Raw genomic sequence first — 19,140 nt, 5'->3', positions numbered from 1 at the left:
GAGAAGTTGAGTCATTTGTTTAAGGACACAGCTAATAGGGTAGCACAAAAAAGAAAGGGGGTTTTTAAACCTAGGTCTATCCGAATTTTAACTCCATGAATTTTTTGCCTCCCAAATCAAATAAGCATTTTGCGGACAACAAAGGTCTGTACAAATGTTGGTTGTCAGTATCATCGTTGCGTTAGGATTAATGACGAAGGTGACTCCGGGCACAGGGAAAGGACTTTCTGCAGTGCAGCTGCCGGTCGATGGAAGGAGGAGCCCCCTGAGAGGTCGTGAGCTCTTTTCCTGTCACTAGAGGCATCCAAGAGACTAAGCTCCCACTCAGCTGGGGGACTGGAGTGCGGACTGGGGCGTGGTCCCCGGATGGGAGACAGGATCAGCACAGCCCATCCCACATGTGGATGAGCATCAGAGTCACCTGGGAAGCTTGTGAAGCAACAGACGTCCAGGCTCCGCCCAGGCTTTGTAATTGGTTGGTCTGGGTCGGAGCTCAGGATCCTGGCTGTGGACAGGAAAGCATGTGCACAGCGGGTTGGGAATCACAGACTAGTGACACGCTGAGCACCCTCCTGAATTCCAGAAGCCACAGAAGTCACTAAAGGAACCCAGGACACACTCTCAAGAAACATAATAGCAAAGGCTTGCTCTGGCCAGGCTCTGTGCTAAGCAGGACACCTGTGGTCCCATAGACTCCTTCCCCTGGGCCACCTCCTCCCCAGGCTCCTTTCTCCTCCTTCCCTTTTTCAGCTCCAGCATCCCCTCCTCCAGGAAGTCTTCCCTGATTCCCAAAGCTAGGGATGCCTCTTTGGGCTTCCACACCAGACAAAACTCTCATTTGTAGATGTCTGTGTCTATATCTGCCCTCTGCCACCCCAGGCCGTGACAGGGTTAGTGTCTCACTCAAGTCTGCATGCCCAACGCCTAGTGCCTGGCCCAGTGGAGGTGCTCACTAAACATCTGCAGAGAGGGACTTGCTGTGCTCCACAAAGGATGGACAGAGGAGGTGGCGAGGAAAGCAGTCCCTGCAGGAAGGAAGTAATCCAGGTCACCAGGTTGGGAGGAGACAGAACCTACAAATTCTCTCCGCCACTGTTCAGAAGAGGCCTGGGCTATTTATAGCATACAAGCCTTCTGCTTCTTGCATTTAAATGCAGGGCCAAGCATGGAATAAAATCCTGGGGAGGTCTGTCAGTTTTAAATTTTATTTATTTAATTTTTTTACAAGAACAGAAGCAGAAAGCAGGGACAAAAATGAACCGTGGCTATTAGGGTGAGCTGCCTTGTGCTGTCCCTGGGCCTTCCATGCCAAGCTGGTGAACTACAGACAAATCAGACGTGATCCTAGAAGTCAGTGTCCCTGTGGAGACCAGCCTGTGAAGGTCCTTTTAAGGTGATTTTTAAATGGTGGCTTCAGTTTACAAACTAGTATCAACGTACGACCTTGCTTTGGCTTAAACTTCTGTGTTCCTGTGTGTGCGCGCGCGGACGGACACGCACACACACACACACACTCCATTGGTTAAATAAACATTATGCTTTTGGATTACAGATTTAGAGTTGCTTTTAGTTTCTTTTTGTGTGCTTTCTCTGCATTTTCCAAAAAAAAAAACCCACCATGGGTACATATAGCATATAGGATGTTATAAGCAAACCAGCTCTGCCACTTGCCAGTTGTGTGGCCTTGGGGGAGTTACTTAATTTCCTCATCTGTAAAATGGGAACAGCAACAGGACCATTTTTAGAGGTTTGCTCTGAAGACTGTACAAGGTAATACGCGTGAAATCTTAGCATGGCATCTGGAATATGGTATGCACTCAGAAAATGCCAGTTTAACTGTACAAGCATTTGTAACTTGTGAAAGCATAATATTGTTTTAAAAAAATTAAAAGGATAAATAGTGACTCTCCCACTCACAGGTGTGGAGAGAGCCCTTCAAAGGGACTGGATCGTGGCTGGGGAGGGCTCGGAAGCCTGAGTTCCAGCTCAACCTGCCCCCAAATGCGCGAGTGACCCCTTCTTCCTCTCTCGATTATCGGTTTTCTAACTTTGAAAAGGATGGTGGCAGGGGCTGGATATTAAGCCCCACCCGTCTCAGCAGAGGCCCAAGAGGACTGAAGATGATGCAGTAACTCAGATCTTCCAGAAGGGCCTGGTCCTACCCACCCCTCTTTCCTGGCCCCACCTCCTCCCTGCACCCACCTCCTAATGCACCTACTTTGCCCCCATGAGACATAAATAAACCACAGGCAGCTCCTCCCTGACCATAAAAGACTCCTGGTGGCCTGGGGTACCTTCCCCCTGTCTAGCCTGGTACTTGGCACCCCGTCTTGATGGGTGACCTTCTCTGCATATCTTTCCCCCTAGGCTGAGGGCGGTCCGAGTCCCACTCAGCACCATACCTGAGTACCCAGCACACTGGAGCAGGGGCCAGTAAATATTTGTTGACTGCATAAAGAATGCTTTAAAAAATGATCAAAGGCAGTGCAGGGAAGTGATCAGGCAACCAGCCTCCAGGGCCAGGCAGGTCTCTTTGAACTTACTACTGAATGGCCCTGGGACAAAGATGGGACTATCCTCTCTGAGCCTCAGTTTCCTCATCTGTACAATGGGTACGACAATTACGCACCCCCTCCTGGTCTGATGTTTCAATAGGCTAATCCGGGTAAAGTGCTCAGAGGACCTGGCATACGTGAAACACAATAAATATTACTATCCTGATGAGGATGATTACAAAAACGTAAAATGACTTAATGAGTATCCCGGGATCCCAGAGCGTCAGCACTTTCCCTTCAGATCTTGCCCCTGGCTCCTTTCTGGTTCGGGGCTGTGGGGTCACGGGAACTCTCACACAGATTGTTCCCTGCATGAAGGTGCCCAGCTGAGTGGGGGGAGCGATGCAGAGACACAGCCTGTTTTCACTGGCCACACCCTCATGGCACTGGAGAAGGAAAAGCCTCTTCTAATGCAGAGCCCTAGAGGAGGCAGCATCTTTTAAGTTCAGCCACCAGGAGTGGGGATAGAAGTGCCTTCCCCCAGTTTGCACAAAGGTGCCGTATGAGCCACACGTCTGTGCCAGGGCCCAGAGTCCCGGACCCTGAGGGGAAGGGCCACGCTGGGCTGTGCTCACTTTCAGTTCAAACGATGAGGCAAAGGCCCCTCTAAGATTGTGGGGCCCAGGACAAGAGTACAGAGGAAGGCCCTCATACTTGTTCTAAATACTTAAAAGGTATAAATCAGGATATCAAACAAAATATGTCTTATCCTTCCATTCTGACAAATGTCTTCATAATGACCTTGAAGGCCAGGACAGGTTCAAATTTAGACTCCTCAGTGTTCCACGGCTGAATGTGGAGTGAGGAGGGAAGTGGCCCTCAGCTGTGGCCCCCCTGTCTCTCCCCCCAACCCTCATATCGAGGGGTCCCACTCTGCTCATCTGTCCGCTGTTCCTACCTGTACAAACAGCACCTCCAGGGCCACCCCTCGGGATACCAGCAATGATGTCATCCGTCCACCGGCAGGAGGATGGACCAGGGAAGGGGTCTAGACAGACCCCAAAGGCTGACTCAGGGCCATGTGGGCAGGGAATCCCAGGGTCCCCACACCTGGAGCAGGCCCAGCAAGAAGAGTCCAGGTTGGCACTTCCCCTTCATGGCACAGGCTCCTCACCCTCCCTAGCCCCCAGGAGAGATGTGGTTGGAGGAGGAGCAGACAGCAGCCCAGTAATGCTGGTGACCCCAGATCAGGGCCCTCCCTGCCCAGGTCTAAAGGCAGGAACCGAGGCAGCACCCAATTCTCCCACCAGCCAGGCCTAACATTCGCCAAACAAAAACTCACAGGAGCCTGACGTGGGTCAATTCCTTTGGGAACTGTGCTCCGATATTTACCAAACCATTCACAAACCAACAGATCTGCCAACCAGCCGGGGGCGAGGTGGGCATGAGGCTTCTCCCACTTTCTTCCCTGGCAAGGCCCAGATTTGGGAGTTTACGTTTCCTGCGGGCCCCGTCCACCATGGAGCCCTTTCTGGGGCTGGAGACAGACAGACCCTCCCTCCTCATTCCCGGCCAGGGTTGAGGTCAAAACCGTTCCCACCCAACCTTTAACTAAAGAGTGGTTTTCCTTTATTTTTTTATTTTAATTTTTTTTTTTTAAGACTTAGACATTCACCTCTGGAGAGAAATTATGGGTTTCAAGAGTTCTTGACAAAGAGCTTCCTTCCAGAAATGTAAAGCCGGCATTTTAAATTTGGTTCTTATTCACTGCTGGAAAGTATTAGAATGAAGATTACAAATTTAATAATGTAACACGGCAGGAATTGGCCCAGCCTCGTCTCCAGGAGAGTAATTTGTTCCTGCCTTCAAAGCGGCACTTCCCAGCGTCACCAGACCAGGCTGGTGACACACTCCTACTTTTTTGTCTCTTGCACTCTAGCCCACGCAGCCAGCCCAGACGCCAGATCCCCAGCCGGGTCTGAGGACTCAGGACTACGACGGTCCCGTCTGTCTGGAGAGAGCTGCTACAACCAGAGAGAACCCTCTGCGAACTCTTGGCTCCATTCTTCCCTCCTGCAACCAGAGAGGTCTTCAAAGATTTGCAAACTCCAAATCTGAGTCTGTCTTGTCCCTGCTAAAAACCCAACAGGGACTCCAATTGTCCTTACACTCAAGCCCAAAATGTTTAACTTTAAAGACCTGGTACGACCCAGTCCTGCTACCTCACCCACCACATGCTCCTTTCCCTCGGCTTTCGAAAGACCACGTCCCTTTCTGACCTCAGGGCCTTTGCATGGCCGCTAGTAACACCAAGAGCTGATGTTTACTGAGCACTATGTGCCAGGCACTGTGCTAAGTGCTTGACAGGTGTCCTCTCACCCCTACCCTGTAAAGTAGGCAGCAGAGCCCAGGGGTTCAGCTCGGACTCCCGAGCTGGACAGCTGTATCTGAACCCTACCCCTACCCCTCACTGTGTGATGTGGGGCAACTTACTCAGCCTCTCTGTGTCTCTATTTCCTCCTCTATAAAATAGGGATAGTGATAGCACCTGCCTCACACAGCAGTTGTGGGGCTCGAATGAGTCAATGGAAGTGAAGCATCAGAACATGAGGGGTGCCACGTAAGTAGTGTTGTCACCATCCCCCTTTTACGGGGGGAAAACAGAGGCAGCACCGGTGGTAAATAACATGGTTAAGGTCACACGACTACCAGGGGCAGTGTGGTCTCCAACTCCGAAGCCCTCAGTGTTTACCATGACATGTTCATTGTAGAAAATTTGGAAAACATTTTTAAAAAGCACAAATGAGAAAGCCAAAACCACCCATGATTCTGTCATACAGAAGCAGTGATAGTTAATATTTCCATCTGTCTTGTGGGGAGGGAGAGAGGGTGGGAGAGAGGGAGGGGGAGAGACGGCCACACAGGCAGAGAACCTGGGATGCAACCTCCACTCCCATCACTGGCTCCCAAGGCTGTGCCCCCAGCGTTGTGGCATCCTGTCCTCCCCTGCCCTGTCTTTGCTGGCCAACTCCACTGTCCCTTGGGCCTCAGCTTAGCTGCCCACCCCCCGACCATAGGCCAGTCCTCCCTGCTATGGCCTTTCCCAGCACCTTGTACTTGCCATACCTGGCTCTCATCACAGTAGGGACTGTGGATTATGAGTTTGTCCTTTGGGTTGTCTAATGTCTAATCCCTTCCCCCAGAACCAGAATGGAAACTCCATGAGGGCAAAGACTGGGCTTTTCTTAGGTCACTAGAACGGGGCCTGGCTGTCAACAACTGCTGGAGGGAAAAAGGGAGGAAGAGTAGGGAGGAAGGGAGGGAGGGAGAAAAGGAGGAAGAGAGGGGATTCAGCTCTGCCTGTCCCAGATCACTGCCCCCTTGGTGGGATGCAGACAGGAATCACACAGTCCCTGACCCAGGGGGCTCATGGTGTGGCAATGGAAAGGTGACAGAAGCCAGACTGTGCAAGTGCTGGAGAGGAAGAAAGGCAAAGCACCATGGGAACGCCCAGGAGGAATGATCGACTCCACTGGGGGGAAGAGAAGTGTGCTTCCTGGAGGAGGTGGCAATGGAGGCCTGGAGGAGGGAGGGTAGGGCATCCTAGCCGAGAGGATGGCCCAAGCAGAGGCACGGAGGTAGAAAACTCAAACAAGACCACCAAATATGGGGAAGCTGATTTTTGCCTGGAAGAAAAAAATGGCTGGAAAGATTGGAAATATGATCTGGCCCAATGCAAGACTTGTTTTCCCTGTTCATCCTGCCACCTTCTCTCCAGTACCCGCTCCAAACACACAGAACATGCTCTAGAGCCGGAGTGAGCAATGCTGTCATTCCCCTGTCCCACAGCCCTGTCCTGGCCCAACAGCCTATTGCTGGCACCTGCATCTCCTTGCCTGAGGGCTACCACCCATGACAGGCTGGAAATGACAGGCAGTAACCAACTCTTGGACCTGCCCCAGCAGCCCTCAGCCAATGACTGATGGGAGTTGGCGTATAAATACCCCGGCTCCCTCGTTCCTGGGTGGGATAATTAAAGCACGTGTTCTACCCCAGGAGTCCACAAACTATGGCTCTTGGGCTAAATCCATCTTGCTGCCTGTTTTTATAAATAAAGTTTTATTAGAACACAGCCTCATCCATCCATTTACATATCATCTGTGGCAGCTTCTCACTACAACCATGTGACTGAGCAGTTGCAAGAGAGACCGTATGGCCTACAATAACTGAAATACCTACTGTCTGTCCCTTTACAGAAATTTGCCGAATTCTGTGCTACACTGTCCCTCCCAAGTCCCCAGCAAGATTACGTTCCAGCTGTCCCCACTCAGGGGTAACCTTCCTGACAAAAGACAGCTTCCTGACTTCTTTCTTTCCCTGTGTCATGTTCTCACTCCTGTCCTGGGGTCTCATCGGTCACTTTGTGAACCACGTAAATCATGTAAAATGGCTATCAGACTGTTTGACCTATAAAAATGGTTGTTTCATGTGGTTTGACCTAAGACTGGTACTTAAATCCTTGTTTAAGGGTCTGCTTCCCAACTAGGACAGCAGGGCAAGTGTCACCACGCCCATTTTACAGATAAGCCCTGATCTGAGACCGCTCCGTGCACGCACATTGCCTCCTCAGCAACGGCTGGGGTCAGCCTTGGTTTTGGACCCCCCTCCCCACCTCCTAACCAGAGCCCTGGGATACGTCTTTGATATATGCAGTATCCTTAAAACACCTGCAGGGTACCTGCTGCTTACAGTCATGGACTTGTTCATCCAATGAGGAAACTAAGGTCTGACAAGGAGAATGACTTGCCCAGAGTCACCCAGCTGGCAAACTGGCAGAAATGGGATCTCAAATCCAGATTTCCTTATGACAGATCCAGGGCTCATTCCATGACAAATCAGCTTATCCCTTAAGCTTTCACCTCAGGTAGCCTGGTAGGGCTCCTGCCCACCTCTCTGGATATAGGGCCAACTTTCCACGAGGATCAGGTGAGATCTAATAGATAAACATGCTTTGTCAGACACAATGAACTTTATGTTTGCACAGTGCGAAGTAGGAGGTCAGGATAGACTATCCCTACTTTGAAGGGATAGACACCCTTCAAAGAGGTACTTGGAAAGAGGCCCACTAAGAAGCACCAAATATACATGTATATTCATCAGAAAAAATTAAATGCAGTACAGAATCCCAGAAAGGCCACAGGTGTTGGAGTCAGGCCTGGGTTTGAAGCCCTGCCCCACCCCTCACTAGCCGTGTGACTTGCGCCAAGTCAGGAGTCCATCCGGACACTTGATTTCTCCATACTGTCAAATGAGATGATTGTGTCCACCTTGAGGGAGTGGGGAGAGGGTGACCTGAAATAAGGGTTGGACATTGCTCAGCACAGAGCTGGGCACACCTGCTCCCCCCACTCAATAGCCAGAGGTTCCCAGAGAGTGGGTGGGTGGCCCTGCTGGTCCCCTGGCCAAATCCCCTGTACCAAGCTGGTCACCCACCACACAGCTGCTATACTGGCTGGTGCTCACTCGCAGCTGCCCCATCTTTGGAGAACTGCCCTTAGCTCATGGGAGCTGTCTTGTCCCAAAAGTGATGCTCTCTGCCAACTTGGGGGACCCCTTGATACAGGAGTACCAAAGGCTGGTCAGCCTGCGATGCCATCCACTCTCTAGAGCTCCCCAGGGCCCAGGCTGAGGCAGACGGGGGCCCAGGCTGGCTGCTCTTTTCCTGCGCGGGCTGCGTCCCTCTCACTCTCTCTTAGGTTTCACCTGAGGGCATCCCACGGTCTATCACCTGCACACAAATCCAGGCCGAGACGGTGGAAATGGGAGGGAAGAGTTCTCCCATCTTATGTTTTCAATTCCAACTAACTGCTGGGAGGAGTCCAGAGAATAATGTGGGTGTCAAACCCCCTTACTAGAGGCACTTGCCGGATTCCCCTCAGGGCTCGGCTGCCCAGTTTGGGGGTCCCTTTGCCGGGACTCAGCAGGCCCAACAGAAGCTGGGCACGAATGGCAGCTTCCTGAGGCCAGATGGCTCAGGAGTAGGCTGGCTCTGGCCGGGGTGGACCTCAGAGGCACCTGGTCCAGTCCTAGTGTTGGGCCCAGGCAGATGAAAGAGGTTTCTCAAGACATTTGCTGAGGACTAATTAATTTCCATTACAGGCCCCAGTTAGTAACACATCCTCCCACCCACTTGCAGGGCAACTCCAGGTGGCATTTATCAGGGACACCGAGTGCTGGAGATGCAGGGTACAGCCTTGAAGCAAAGTTAGGTGCCAGCAGAGTCCACAGTGGCCTCCGGAGACACCTTGGGGGTCTGGAAAGGCCCTGAGTAGGGAGTCGGAAACATGGGGGCTGGTCCTGGCTTTGCGGCTAACCTTCTGTGAGGCTTTGGGCAAATTGAGATCACTCTCTGGGCCTCACCTAAGACAGCCAGAGTAGATGACCTCAGAGGGACTTCTGGCTAAAATATCAGCTAACACTCTTAACACATTTTTACTGTGTGCAGGCTCTCTGCAAAGCACAGTACAAATATTTACCCATTTAATCCTCCTGACACCTTCGAGGCAGGAAGGGGCTATTGTAAGCCCATTTTACAGATGAGGAAACAGGCTCAGAGAGATTAAGTAACTAAGTTAGCTCGTGTTTACACAGCCAATAAGTGACAGAGCCAGGATTCAAACCCAGGCTATGTGGCTATGGAGCGCGTATTGTTACGCCCACCATGCTCTACTGCCTAGTACAAGCCGACTTCTCTGGGACCCTCACAGTGCCCGTAAGTGCTTAATAAGAATTTGGTATCAAGAAAATAAGAAAAAACTGGTAGCTTCAAAGACTATGATGGTGGTTTGTGGGAGAGGGACTGGGAAGCTGAGGTGGGAGGGAGGCATTTCCTTGGGGGGCCTGGGCAAGTGTCCTCCCTTCTTCGGGAGACTGTGGTTGTATCTGAACCAAGCCCACCAGACTCTCACTCTACAGATGGGGACACTGAGGCCCAAAGAGATGAAGGGAAGCGGCCATAGGAGACACAGATTCAGCAGCTCAATGGAGTCCTCCTCTCTCAACTCCTAACGCAGCCTCTCGGGCTCCGTCGTGCACACACTAAACCCCACATACACAGCCCACGGCCTAAAGCCCAGACCCCAGCAGTGCACTCCCCCACTCACACCCTTCCTCTACCCGGGTGTGTGTAGACTGCATTTTCAGTAAGCCCACAACAACAGGAAAGGCAGCAGCTTCCATTTCTCGGACATGTGTTGTGCATACATTATCTCCAATTCTCACAAGGTGTCTCTCCTCTCCGTTTTGCAAAGGACAGACTGAGGCCCAGATTGGTTACATATCACAGTCAAGACACACAGCTCGTAAGGGGCAGAGATGCAAACCCATGTCTTTGGGCCTCCAACGTCCGTTCATTTTCGCTATCCCAAGCCACCCCTCTCAGAGGGCATGTCCCATCAGTTTAGGATAAGTCCCACCTGGAAAGTATTAAGTGCCTTAGTCTTGAGACTGTGAGTTTTATGGGGCTGGGTGAGAATCTCATCACATCATAGGGTCTATCCCCCACCTCCAACCTGAGCTAGATCCCAACCTTCCCCAGAAAACTATCAGCGACCCTTTTTTAGAAATGTCTAAATAAATTGACTTGGTAAACTCCCTTGGTAGCATTTCCCAGCATTTTGCCCCTTTACACCAATGATTCCCTTGATTTACTTCTTCCCAGTAGAGGCTTGTCCTCGAATGAACCTCCTGGTTTTAACACATAGCCCTGCCTTTCCCCAATGCAGAAAAAGGACTGCGTCCTGTTCCCTCTGGTAAAAGAAGCTAGACCTGAATCCTCAGAATTCTCAGAGCTGTCTGAGTCCAATGTCCCACGAAATGATATTATGGCCTGATGCATTATTCGTTTTGACTCATTTATCATTTATACAGATGACTTCCTAGAGGATTTATGGGGTCCTGCACATTAAGCCCAGTACAAAAGCAGGCAGCAGCTGAGACTCATTTAGATCAGAGCCCATGTGATGGCGACAGGAGAGCCTGAAGACTATATCCAGGACTGAATGTGGTACCCAGCGTCCCAGCATCCAAGACACAGGGAGCCAGGAGACAGCCCACGTTGACAAGACCCCTTCATTTCTCTCCAGCCTCTCCCTTTAACCCAGTGGTTCTCAAAGTAGGGTCCCCAGATCAGCATCACCTGGGAACTTGTTAGAAATGAGATTCTCACGTCCCACTGCAAACTAGATGAGAAACTCTGGAGCAGGGCAGCAGTATGTGTTTTAACAAGCCCTCTGGATGATTCTGAGGCACACTCAAGTTTGGTGGCCCTGCCCTAACCCATTAAAACTGACAACACCCACAACAACTGCAGCAGCTACCACAGACTGAGCACTTACTGTGTACCAAGCATGAAACACATGCTCATCGGTCCCCATAACGGAGAACACCTTAATCCCACATGTCCGGCTCGGGGCAAGGTGCATTCTGTGCATTATGTCATTTCTTCCTCACAATAACCCTTTAAAGTATTTACTATTACTATGCCCCATTTTACAGGTGAGGGCATTGAAGCCCAAGATCACATAATTTACAATTGGCAGAGGCAGGATGAAAATTCAGGTCTGTCAGATTCCAAAGCCATGTTCTTTCTGTCCCGCCAGGGAAGGTCCACAGAATCTCTCACGCCTGTCAGCCTGAGACGCGACCAAGCTGGGTCAGGCAGGGTGGGCAGAAAGAGCCCAGCCCCAACTCCACAGTACCTTCCAGCTACACTGTGAAAGGAAGCCATGTTACACCTTTAAAGCCACAGCCATCTGTGCCTACAGAACATAAAAGACAGGGATGCGGGAGACATGAGTTCTTGCCCTCTCTCTGGCTTTACCCAGCCGGGGGCCCTTTTTTTTTCCCTCTTTGGACCTCAGTTTCCCCACTGGATAATTCTTATCATCACCTGCAAGGCTGAGATGATCTAGCCCCCTGCTTACTTCTCTGACCTTTGTCTCCTAGCACCTGCTTTCTCTAACCACGCTGGTCTGCTCTCTGTTCCCTAAAACCCAAACTCATACTGACCTCAGGGCCTTTGCACAGCTGTTCCCTCTGCCTGGAACACTCTCCACCCTCATATTCCCATTGCTGGCTCTTTGTCATTTAGGCTTCAACTTGAATGTCACCTCCTTAGTAAGCCTCCCCTGACTGCCTTACTTAATGCTATTGCCTATGCCTTCACCGTTTTATTTTCAGTCCACTTAACACAATCTGAAATTGTTTTTTAATTGGTTACCTATTTATTGTGTCTCCCCAACCCCAGAACATAACTCCATGAGAGCAGAAACCACGTCTGACTTGTTCCCTGATACATCCCTAGCACCTTGAATGCTGTTTAATGCAGAGCAACTAATGAAATATTAGTTGAATGAATAAACACCAGAAAAGAAAACCTGGACTCAGAGGCCAGGGCTCTAGATCCTTAGCATGTGACCTTGGCAAGCCACTTTGCCTCTCTGAGCCTCAGTTTCCTTCCTTGCCTAACGAGGAAAATGGACTAGATGCTCTCGAAGGGTCCTTCCAAGACTGCCAGTCTTGGAAAGCCAGGCCTGGAACCAGCCCAATTGGTCCATCCAGAGGAGGCAGCTGGCCAGGGTCCCGGCAGCAGCTGCCCTCTCCCCACCCCCACCCACGTCCCTGCCCAGCCACACAGTCATCTCACTCCCCCATCGCAGAAACTGTTAATGAAGTGCGCACTGCTAAATGCAGTTACAATTACGGGGGCTAAGAATAAGGCGCTGACATCAGCCTCCTCAGTTTCCGAGTGAATCAGAAGGGGAGGGGGGAGGAAGGAGAAAAGGGGAGGGGGGATGGCGCTCTGGAGCTGTCAAGTGGAAATAGCACAGCGTTAAATATAATCCAGCACTGGCCTACATCAGTCTGGAGAGGCAGGTGATAGCTTGGTCCCCAGGGCCAGGGCAGACAACTGGATTCTTCAAGGAGGCCAGGCAGCCACAGCAGCTGCTGACCCACTGTGATGGGGACCGTCCAGGAACTGATGGCCAGGAGGGCACTCCACCCGGCTGGTGTGGGCTACAGTGGGGTGGTAGACCCTGGTGGGGTACATTGCACCCCAGCCCTGTCACCAGCTGTATTGACAGCATAAGGACAGCCCCTGGGGCTTACATAGCCCTTTCCGACCGGGCATCTCACTGCATACCCAGAGGGAGAAAGCCTAGAGTCAAACACACCTGGGCTTGAATCCTCACATAATCTGGGAAAGTCATTAAACTGTTCCAAGCTGCCTTGCTTTTCTCATCTGCAAAATGGGTACATCTGCAGCAGTAGCTACCCCTGCAGGTTGCTACAGGATTCAGTGAGATCATGGGAAGCACTGAGCATGGCCAAGCAAGCCCCTCAATCATTTCATTGTTACAATCCTGACAGATGCTCAGACAAAAATAATTAATCCTTTTTTTTCCAGGTGAGGCTCAGGAAGGTTAAGGGACTTGCTTGAGGCCACAGAGCCAGAGTGGAGTCAAATCCAAGCCCAGTTACCTTTCCACTACAAAAAGACAGAGGAATTGCTGTGGACCCCTGGGGGACAGGAGGATGGATTACAGTGGGGGAGATGTTGCACCCTTTTGAGTACATTCGCCCAAAGTGGCGCCTATCCAACAATGTTTAAAAGATATGCTGCAGTGACGGTAGTTAAAGCCATAATGAAAAGACGTAGAGAAGGCAACGTGAAGAAAGGCTGTGAGACAGGCCGGGGGTGAAGGCTTCTTTACGTTCTCATTCACGCTTTCCCCCCACTCAGCCTTCAGCTGGGACTGGCTCGGCCTCGGCACTCTGGCACTAGGCACTCGGGCTGAGTGGGGAGGGAGGCAGAGCCTCATCTTCAACGGGAAACAAGGTGGATGAGCTCCTCCTTCTCCCCTCCCACCAAAGCACCAGGTGGGCCTCTGGCGGCTGCAAACCAAAGATGCTGGAGCCAGGAGTCTGGGTGCTTGGGGATGGGGTGGGGGGTGCCTAAGGGAGAGAGAATTTCAGGAAAGAGCTCTAACAGCATCAGAGCAGATCTGCAGCCCAGATCTGTATAATAGGGGAAGGGGTGAATCCTCATGCACCTGATTTTTCTGAGATAATTCTTTCAGGATAATTTGATTAAAATAAAGTGGTTTGGGTCCACACTCTCACCCCAGTCCTCAACCTGAGCTATGGAACAACTGATTCAATTCTCTTCCATGTTTCAGTTATCCAAATCTAGAAAAATTCTGCTCAGCTCCCAAAACATAAAGAAGATCATAGTGCTCAGTGGTAAACGGGGAAGTGGCCTGTCCTGGGGGTGCAGGCAGGAGTGGAAGCTTCAAAGCCTCAACCTCATTCCTTCAAGTGATCATGAAGGATATTCTAAGGCCTCTCCCCTCATGTACCCAGCCAGGCTGGGTAAGGCTGAAGGATTCTGTTCCCACCATCTTGGGGGAGAGGAGTAGGACAGCAGGACATTTTGTTTCCCAGAAAAAGCTCAGGTCAAATTTCAAGGACAAAAGTTAGCACTTGGCCTGGGAAAGAAAACTCTGCCAAAGGAATAAATGGGGAGGAAAGGAGAGGAAGGGAGAATTTCAGTGCAGTCATTCCAGGTCCCTGGGGGAGGGGGACAGGAATTGGAACTCTGATTCCCCCTGCCAGGATCTGTCTGGCAGGATATGGGTATCACCACCCCACAACCCAGAAGCACTCAGACCACTGCCTCCATTTCCCCTCTGTCCAAAAGGGGTGGGGTGGGGTACTAGTTTGTGGGTCCCATCCAGCATGCCCCCCCACCCCAGCCCACCAGATTTGGTCTGAGTGGAAGAGGGTGGTACCATGAAGGGCTTTCCAGCCCAGAGATGTGGCCTGAACCGCTAAGAGAGGGACCGGTAGCCGGCTGGTGTTGCCATGGCAACTTCCTCCCTGCGCTGGATCGAAGCTTCCATCCTATGGGCAAATCAGAGCTGGCTGCTCCAGCTTCTCCGCCCTTCTCCTGGGCGGGTGGGGGAAAACTGGACGCCAAAACCACTTAATCAGGCTCAGGAACACCATCCTCAATTCCAGACCCTGATGGAACAACCCCCTTTGGCATCTGCTGGAAACTGGAGACACCCAGCTCCCCAGCTATGCCCCAAGGCGGCCTGGCAGGACTGGGACTGCAGATGAGATTGGTGCAAATGAACCAGTCAGGAAGTGCAGGGAAACGGCAGCCAGGATGCTCCCCACCCGCATGTTTGACATGCAAGTCCCCCAAAGCCCCACCTTTAAGCCACTTCGAAGAAGGAGAGCCCGGCTCCACCTTAATAACTATAACAATGCAATAAAATTATTGAAATTATAAAGCTAACATTTTGAAAATCAGTCTTCTCCCCTTCCCAAACCCACAGATTCTTTTTTATAGTCATGCTCAGAAACAACTCTTACTTGGTAATAAGACAGATCATAGCTAACATGTATTGAGAGTCAACCTCGTGCCCGGTACTATACTAAGCCCTTTGCACAGCACAAGTAGCATAATGCTTGAAAGCACTGATGCTTGAGTCAGACTGCCCAAGTTCAAATCCTAACTCCCTCACTTCCTGGCTGAGTGACCTTGAACGAATTACTAACGTCTGTGCCTCAGTTTTCTCATCTGAAAATAGGGATGTTAACAGGATGTTATTTTTACAGGGTTGCTATGAGGAATGAGTTAAGATAATATATTTAAAGTGCCTAAGAATATGTTCAGCAGAAGGCAATCATTTTAAAAAACATTCATCCTATCCAGTCCAGGTTATTATTTTTTTCCTCCTATAGATGAAAAAACTAAGGCCACATGTCTAACTCCTCCCCACCCCAAACCTCCCCAATTACAAGTCCAGTGCCAGCAAGGCTGAGCAACAGACACAAAAATGCCCCCAAGTGCATGGCTCTCTAAAACCCTGGCATCCTTGTGAAAAGGGGCAAAAGAAGAATCATAAAAAATCAGTTCAGAGCACATAAGAGAAAGTGCCCCTTGAGAGGAATTCCAGGAACCCGCAATGACCAGCATCCTGGGCCCAGGGGTGGCTAGAAAGGGTGGGAAGAAAGGGCAGCTTCCTTTGACCACCCCAATGGCCAAGGATCCCGATCCCAAAGCAGGAATCTGCTCTGCCCCAGTTAAGCTAATGAAAAAAAGTCTCCTCCTCACACCATTTCTCAGGAAACTGGCTGAAGGATGACACATAAGCCCTGAAGATGGCTCTGGCTCAATCTGGTGGATGAAAAAGATGCATTCGACATGAGTTGGAAGCAGCAACGAAGAGGAGGCTCGTAGATGAGCCAGAGGCCTGTCAAGGACACACTTCCGAGCCATCAGGGACAGACAGGCATTAAGAGGGCCGGGGAGAGAGAGGAGGAAGAGGTAGGTGGAGCCCAGTCTGCTGACAGCCTCCTGCCGAAGGAGTCTCTGGCCAGTATCGGAGAGACCATTCCAACTGCTTTTAGAAATTAGTTCAGCACAGTGCTGTTCGAAAATAATAAATCCAAAAGGCTTCTTTTAGGAAAAAACTAATGACTTTAAGAACAAGAGAAATTAAAGCACCAAGACAACGTTCCCTACTTCCGACTCTCACCAGACATTCGTTAGTCTTCCGGAAATCAAAGTTCATTTCCCCCTCCCCCTCCCAAACTCAAAGCATCCCTCAAGAAGAGCAGTGGGCAAAAGAAGCCCAAACCTAACTCTGGGCTGCCAGCCGCTCCCTGAGGCCTCCTCACCTGGGAACCATTTTCTACAGAGTGAGATCTGGCTTTTTTAAAAATCCTCTTTCAGAGGGTGGGCTACTGGTTTACTGGAAAGAAAATTGGAAACCTGATTTTAGTCTCAGCTCTGTGTCTGCCTCACTGGATAACCTTGGGTTATAGATACACACGTACACACCCCCCCATCCCCACCCAGGGCTTCAGTCGCACACATGCACCCAGGCTCACAGAAATACACACATCCTCCCATCCAACTGGTGTCAAAAAGGAGGTTGGACAAGATAATTTCTAGGTCCCTTCCAAGTGAAACACAAGAATTTCAAGAAATCCACTAGAAAAAAAAAATCAGGTGGACCTTTATAAATATTGCTAATATTACATAAAGTTGTCTGTTCTGACTTAAGTGAAACCAGAGCAAGTCACCTGCAGCCTGCAGTAATCAAGTGTCTGACCCATGACAGGGAGCATGGCTTTGGAGAAAAACCAAACCGTCCCTGCCTCCCATACTCCTACAAACCCATGCTCCTGCTTAGCCTGGCTCTTGAGACCCAAGTGGCCCCCTGAACTTCAAGAGAGTATCCAGCCATCACGTGAGGGATGGGGCCAGCTCATTTAGGCTGCTGCGGTGTCCTGTCCCAGGTCCCTCTCTGCAGCTGCTCCCTCCCTGAGACCCTTAGGTAGCCTGATTTCTTCTCTCTGATTTTGCTCCAGTTGAGGCCACTGTGTTAGGGACTGCCCCACCCCACTCCTCCTCACCTTGCCTAGTCCAGAGTAACAACACAACCTCCCTCAGCTATATCAAGGGGCAGGTTAATCCTGAGCCTCAGTTATTTTTTCTGTAAAATGGCTCTCTAGTAACCATCTTTACCCCCGCCCCTACCTCCAGGTCAACAGCGAGACAGGTCTGCTAGGGGTCTGCCTCACCCACCCCCATTCATTCACTAGCCAACAAATGCCCCAGGACAGCCTTCTCTCCTCTTCCCCACCTGCCTCCCGCTGGAGCAGGACGTGAGCACCCATCACCTACGGCTCCATCCCATGATAGAACCTAGATAGCCAAGTGGACCAGGCAAGGGTCCCCAAGGGCAGAAAGTCTAAACCTGGGTCCACAAACTCCCTAAAAATGTAGGCTAAATGTTGTGGATGGTGCATAATATATATATATATATGTGCATATAAATACACACACACACATAAACATATATATCCACGCTGTGGGAGAGAGAGTCCATATTTTCACCAGAGTCTCGAAAGTGGCCATGAAACCATTTTGCTCCTCCCCACCACAGACACTCCTCTCCACTTTGTCCCCTCATTGAATTCAAATACTCTCAGATTTTCAACTCACAAAACACTTTGAACTCCACCCTCACACCATATAGAGCCTTGTGTCTGAGGCAGTGTCATCCCCATTCCACAGATGAGGAAATCAAGGCTCTAGGGTGGCATGACTTGCCCAAGGTCACAGCTAACAAATAGAGAATGAAGACTGGAACCTGCTTCTGACTCCCAACCTGGCACACTGGGGAACTCTCACCCAAACCCTCTAGCTTCCCCACCTGTTGGATCCACTCCCCTACCCCAGAACCAGGTCTGGAACTCTCATGTTCCCTCTGCCTGGTCCCAGCGCTCCAAAGAGCAGGTTTCCCTACCCCTTCCCGCCCCTCGGGCTCTGGCTGAGCTTGCGCGCAGGCCCGGGAGGAGGCGGCTCCAGCCGCTGGATGGTGGCCGGGTTCGGCCCACCCAGGAGGGCTACTCAAGGGACAAGAAGAGGACCTGAGGTCAGGGGCACACACCGGCCGGCGCGCAAGTGTAGAGTTGGCGCCGCCCTGCACCTCCCTGCAGGAGGAGCGGGGAGGAAAGGCCGTCACCCGGCCGGTTCCCCGCGATCCGCCCCAGTCGGATAAGATCCGGGAGTCCGGAGCCCCAGCCTGTGGGGGAAGGGGAGAAGAGACAAATGGGGGCGCTTAAGGCCTCAGGCGCCAGGCGGGGGTCTTGGGCAGAGAACCTTTGGATGCAGCCAAGACAAAGATGGAGAGGTAAGGTCTGCGCGCCACCTCCAATGGCGGTGGGCGCGTCGGGGCCCCAGGGGTGAGGCGGCCAAGGCCCCGCGGTGTGAAGAGTGGGCACATTTAGGAGACTCAGGGTGGGTGGCAGGTAGGATCCAGGGATGAGGCAGAGGGCATCCAGTAGGCGCAAGTGAGTAGGGAGGGCTGGGTCCAGGCGACCCAAAGGGCCCACCTGCGGATGATCTCGGGGTCCCTGGGGGAAGGCTAGAGGAGGGCGCATCCTAGAGACCCTGGGGTCCGTGGCTGGGGAAGGAGACCCTGGGGGCGCCTCCGCGAGCGGGGCGGGGGTGGGGAGGAGAGACTGGCCACCTCTAAGGACGCACCGGGTCGGGAAGGGAGCCTCCGGACCGGGGTCCCAGGACACCCCCCGGGGTCGGGGGGCGGGCCGCGCGCTTACCCGCGTCCTCGTCGTCGAAGGAGTTCATGCACGGGAAGTAGATGGCGAGCGCCTCGAAGGAGGCGGACAGGCTGAGGCGGCTCTGCGAGCGCTCCATGCCCGCGCCGGCGCCCGGCGCCTCGGCCGCGGCAGCGGCGGCGGCGGCGGGCGGCTTGGGCAGCTTGGCCGCCCCATTCTTGACGCGGAGTACGGCGCGCGGCGTGGTGGCGGCGGCCCGGAGCCGGGCCGGGGCTCCGCGGCGGGGCTGGCGGGTGCGGCAGGGCCGACAGGCGGGCGGCGGGCGGGCCGGGAGCTGGCGGCGCGCGGAGCCCGAGGCGCGCTGTGCTCCCGGCGGCGGCAGCTGTGGCGGCGGCGGCGGCGGCGCAGCGCGCTCTGGCCCGCGGCGCCCCCCGCCGGCCGCGCGGGGCGGGCTCGGAGCGACAGGCCGCAGCCAATGGGCGCC

General features: G+C 52.2%; 1 protein-coding gene across 2 annotated transcripts in view; it reads right to left on the bottom strand.

Moving 5' to 3' along the window:
* Window positions 1-18,795, bottom strand: part of RIMS4 (regulating synaptic membrane exocytosis 4) — a 48,754-nt gene extending 29,959 nt beyond the window's left edge. For both annotated transcript variants that reach the window (XM_045529155.1, XM_045529157.1), the window contains exon 1: window positions 18,699-18,795. In XM_045529155.1, coding sequence (XP_045385111.1) covers window positions 18,699-18,795 — 97 coding nt within the window. The remainder of the gene's footprint in view (window positions 1-18,698) is intronic.
* Between the last annotated feature and the right edge of the window lie 345 nt (window positions 18,796-19,140).

The sequence above is a fragment of the Lemur catta genome, chromosome 17 (genome assembly GCF_020740605.2).
Source record: "Lemur catta isolate mLemCat1 chromosome 17, mLemCat1.pri, whole genome shotgun sequence".
In the NCBI taxonomy this organism is placed as follows: domain Eukaryota; kingdom Metazoa; phylum Chordata; class Mammalia; order Primates; family Lemuridae; genus Lemur; species Lemur catta.
The sequence above is the reverse complement of the archived record's forward strand: the minus strand, read 5'-3'. Positions and strand labels throughout refer to the sequence as shown.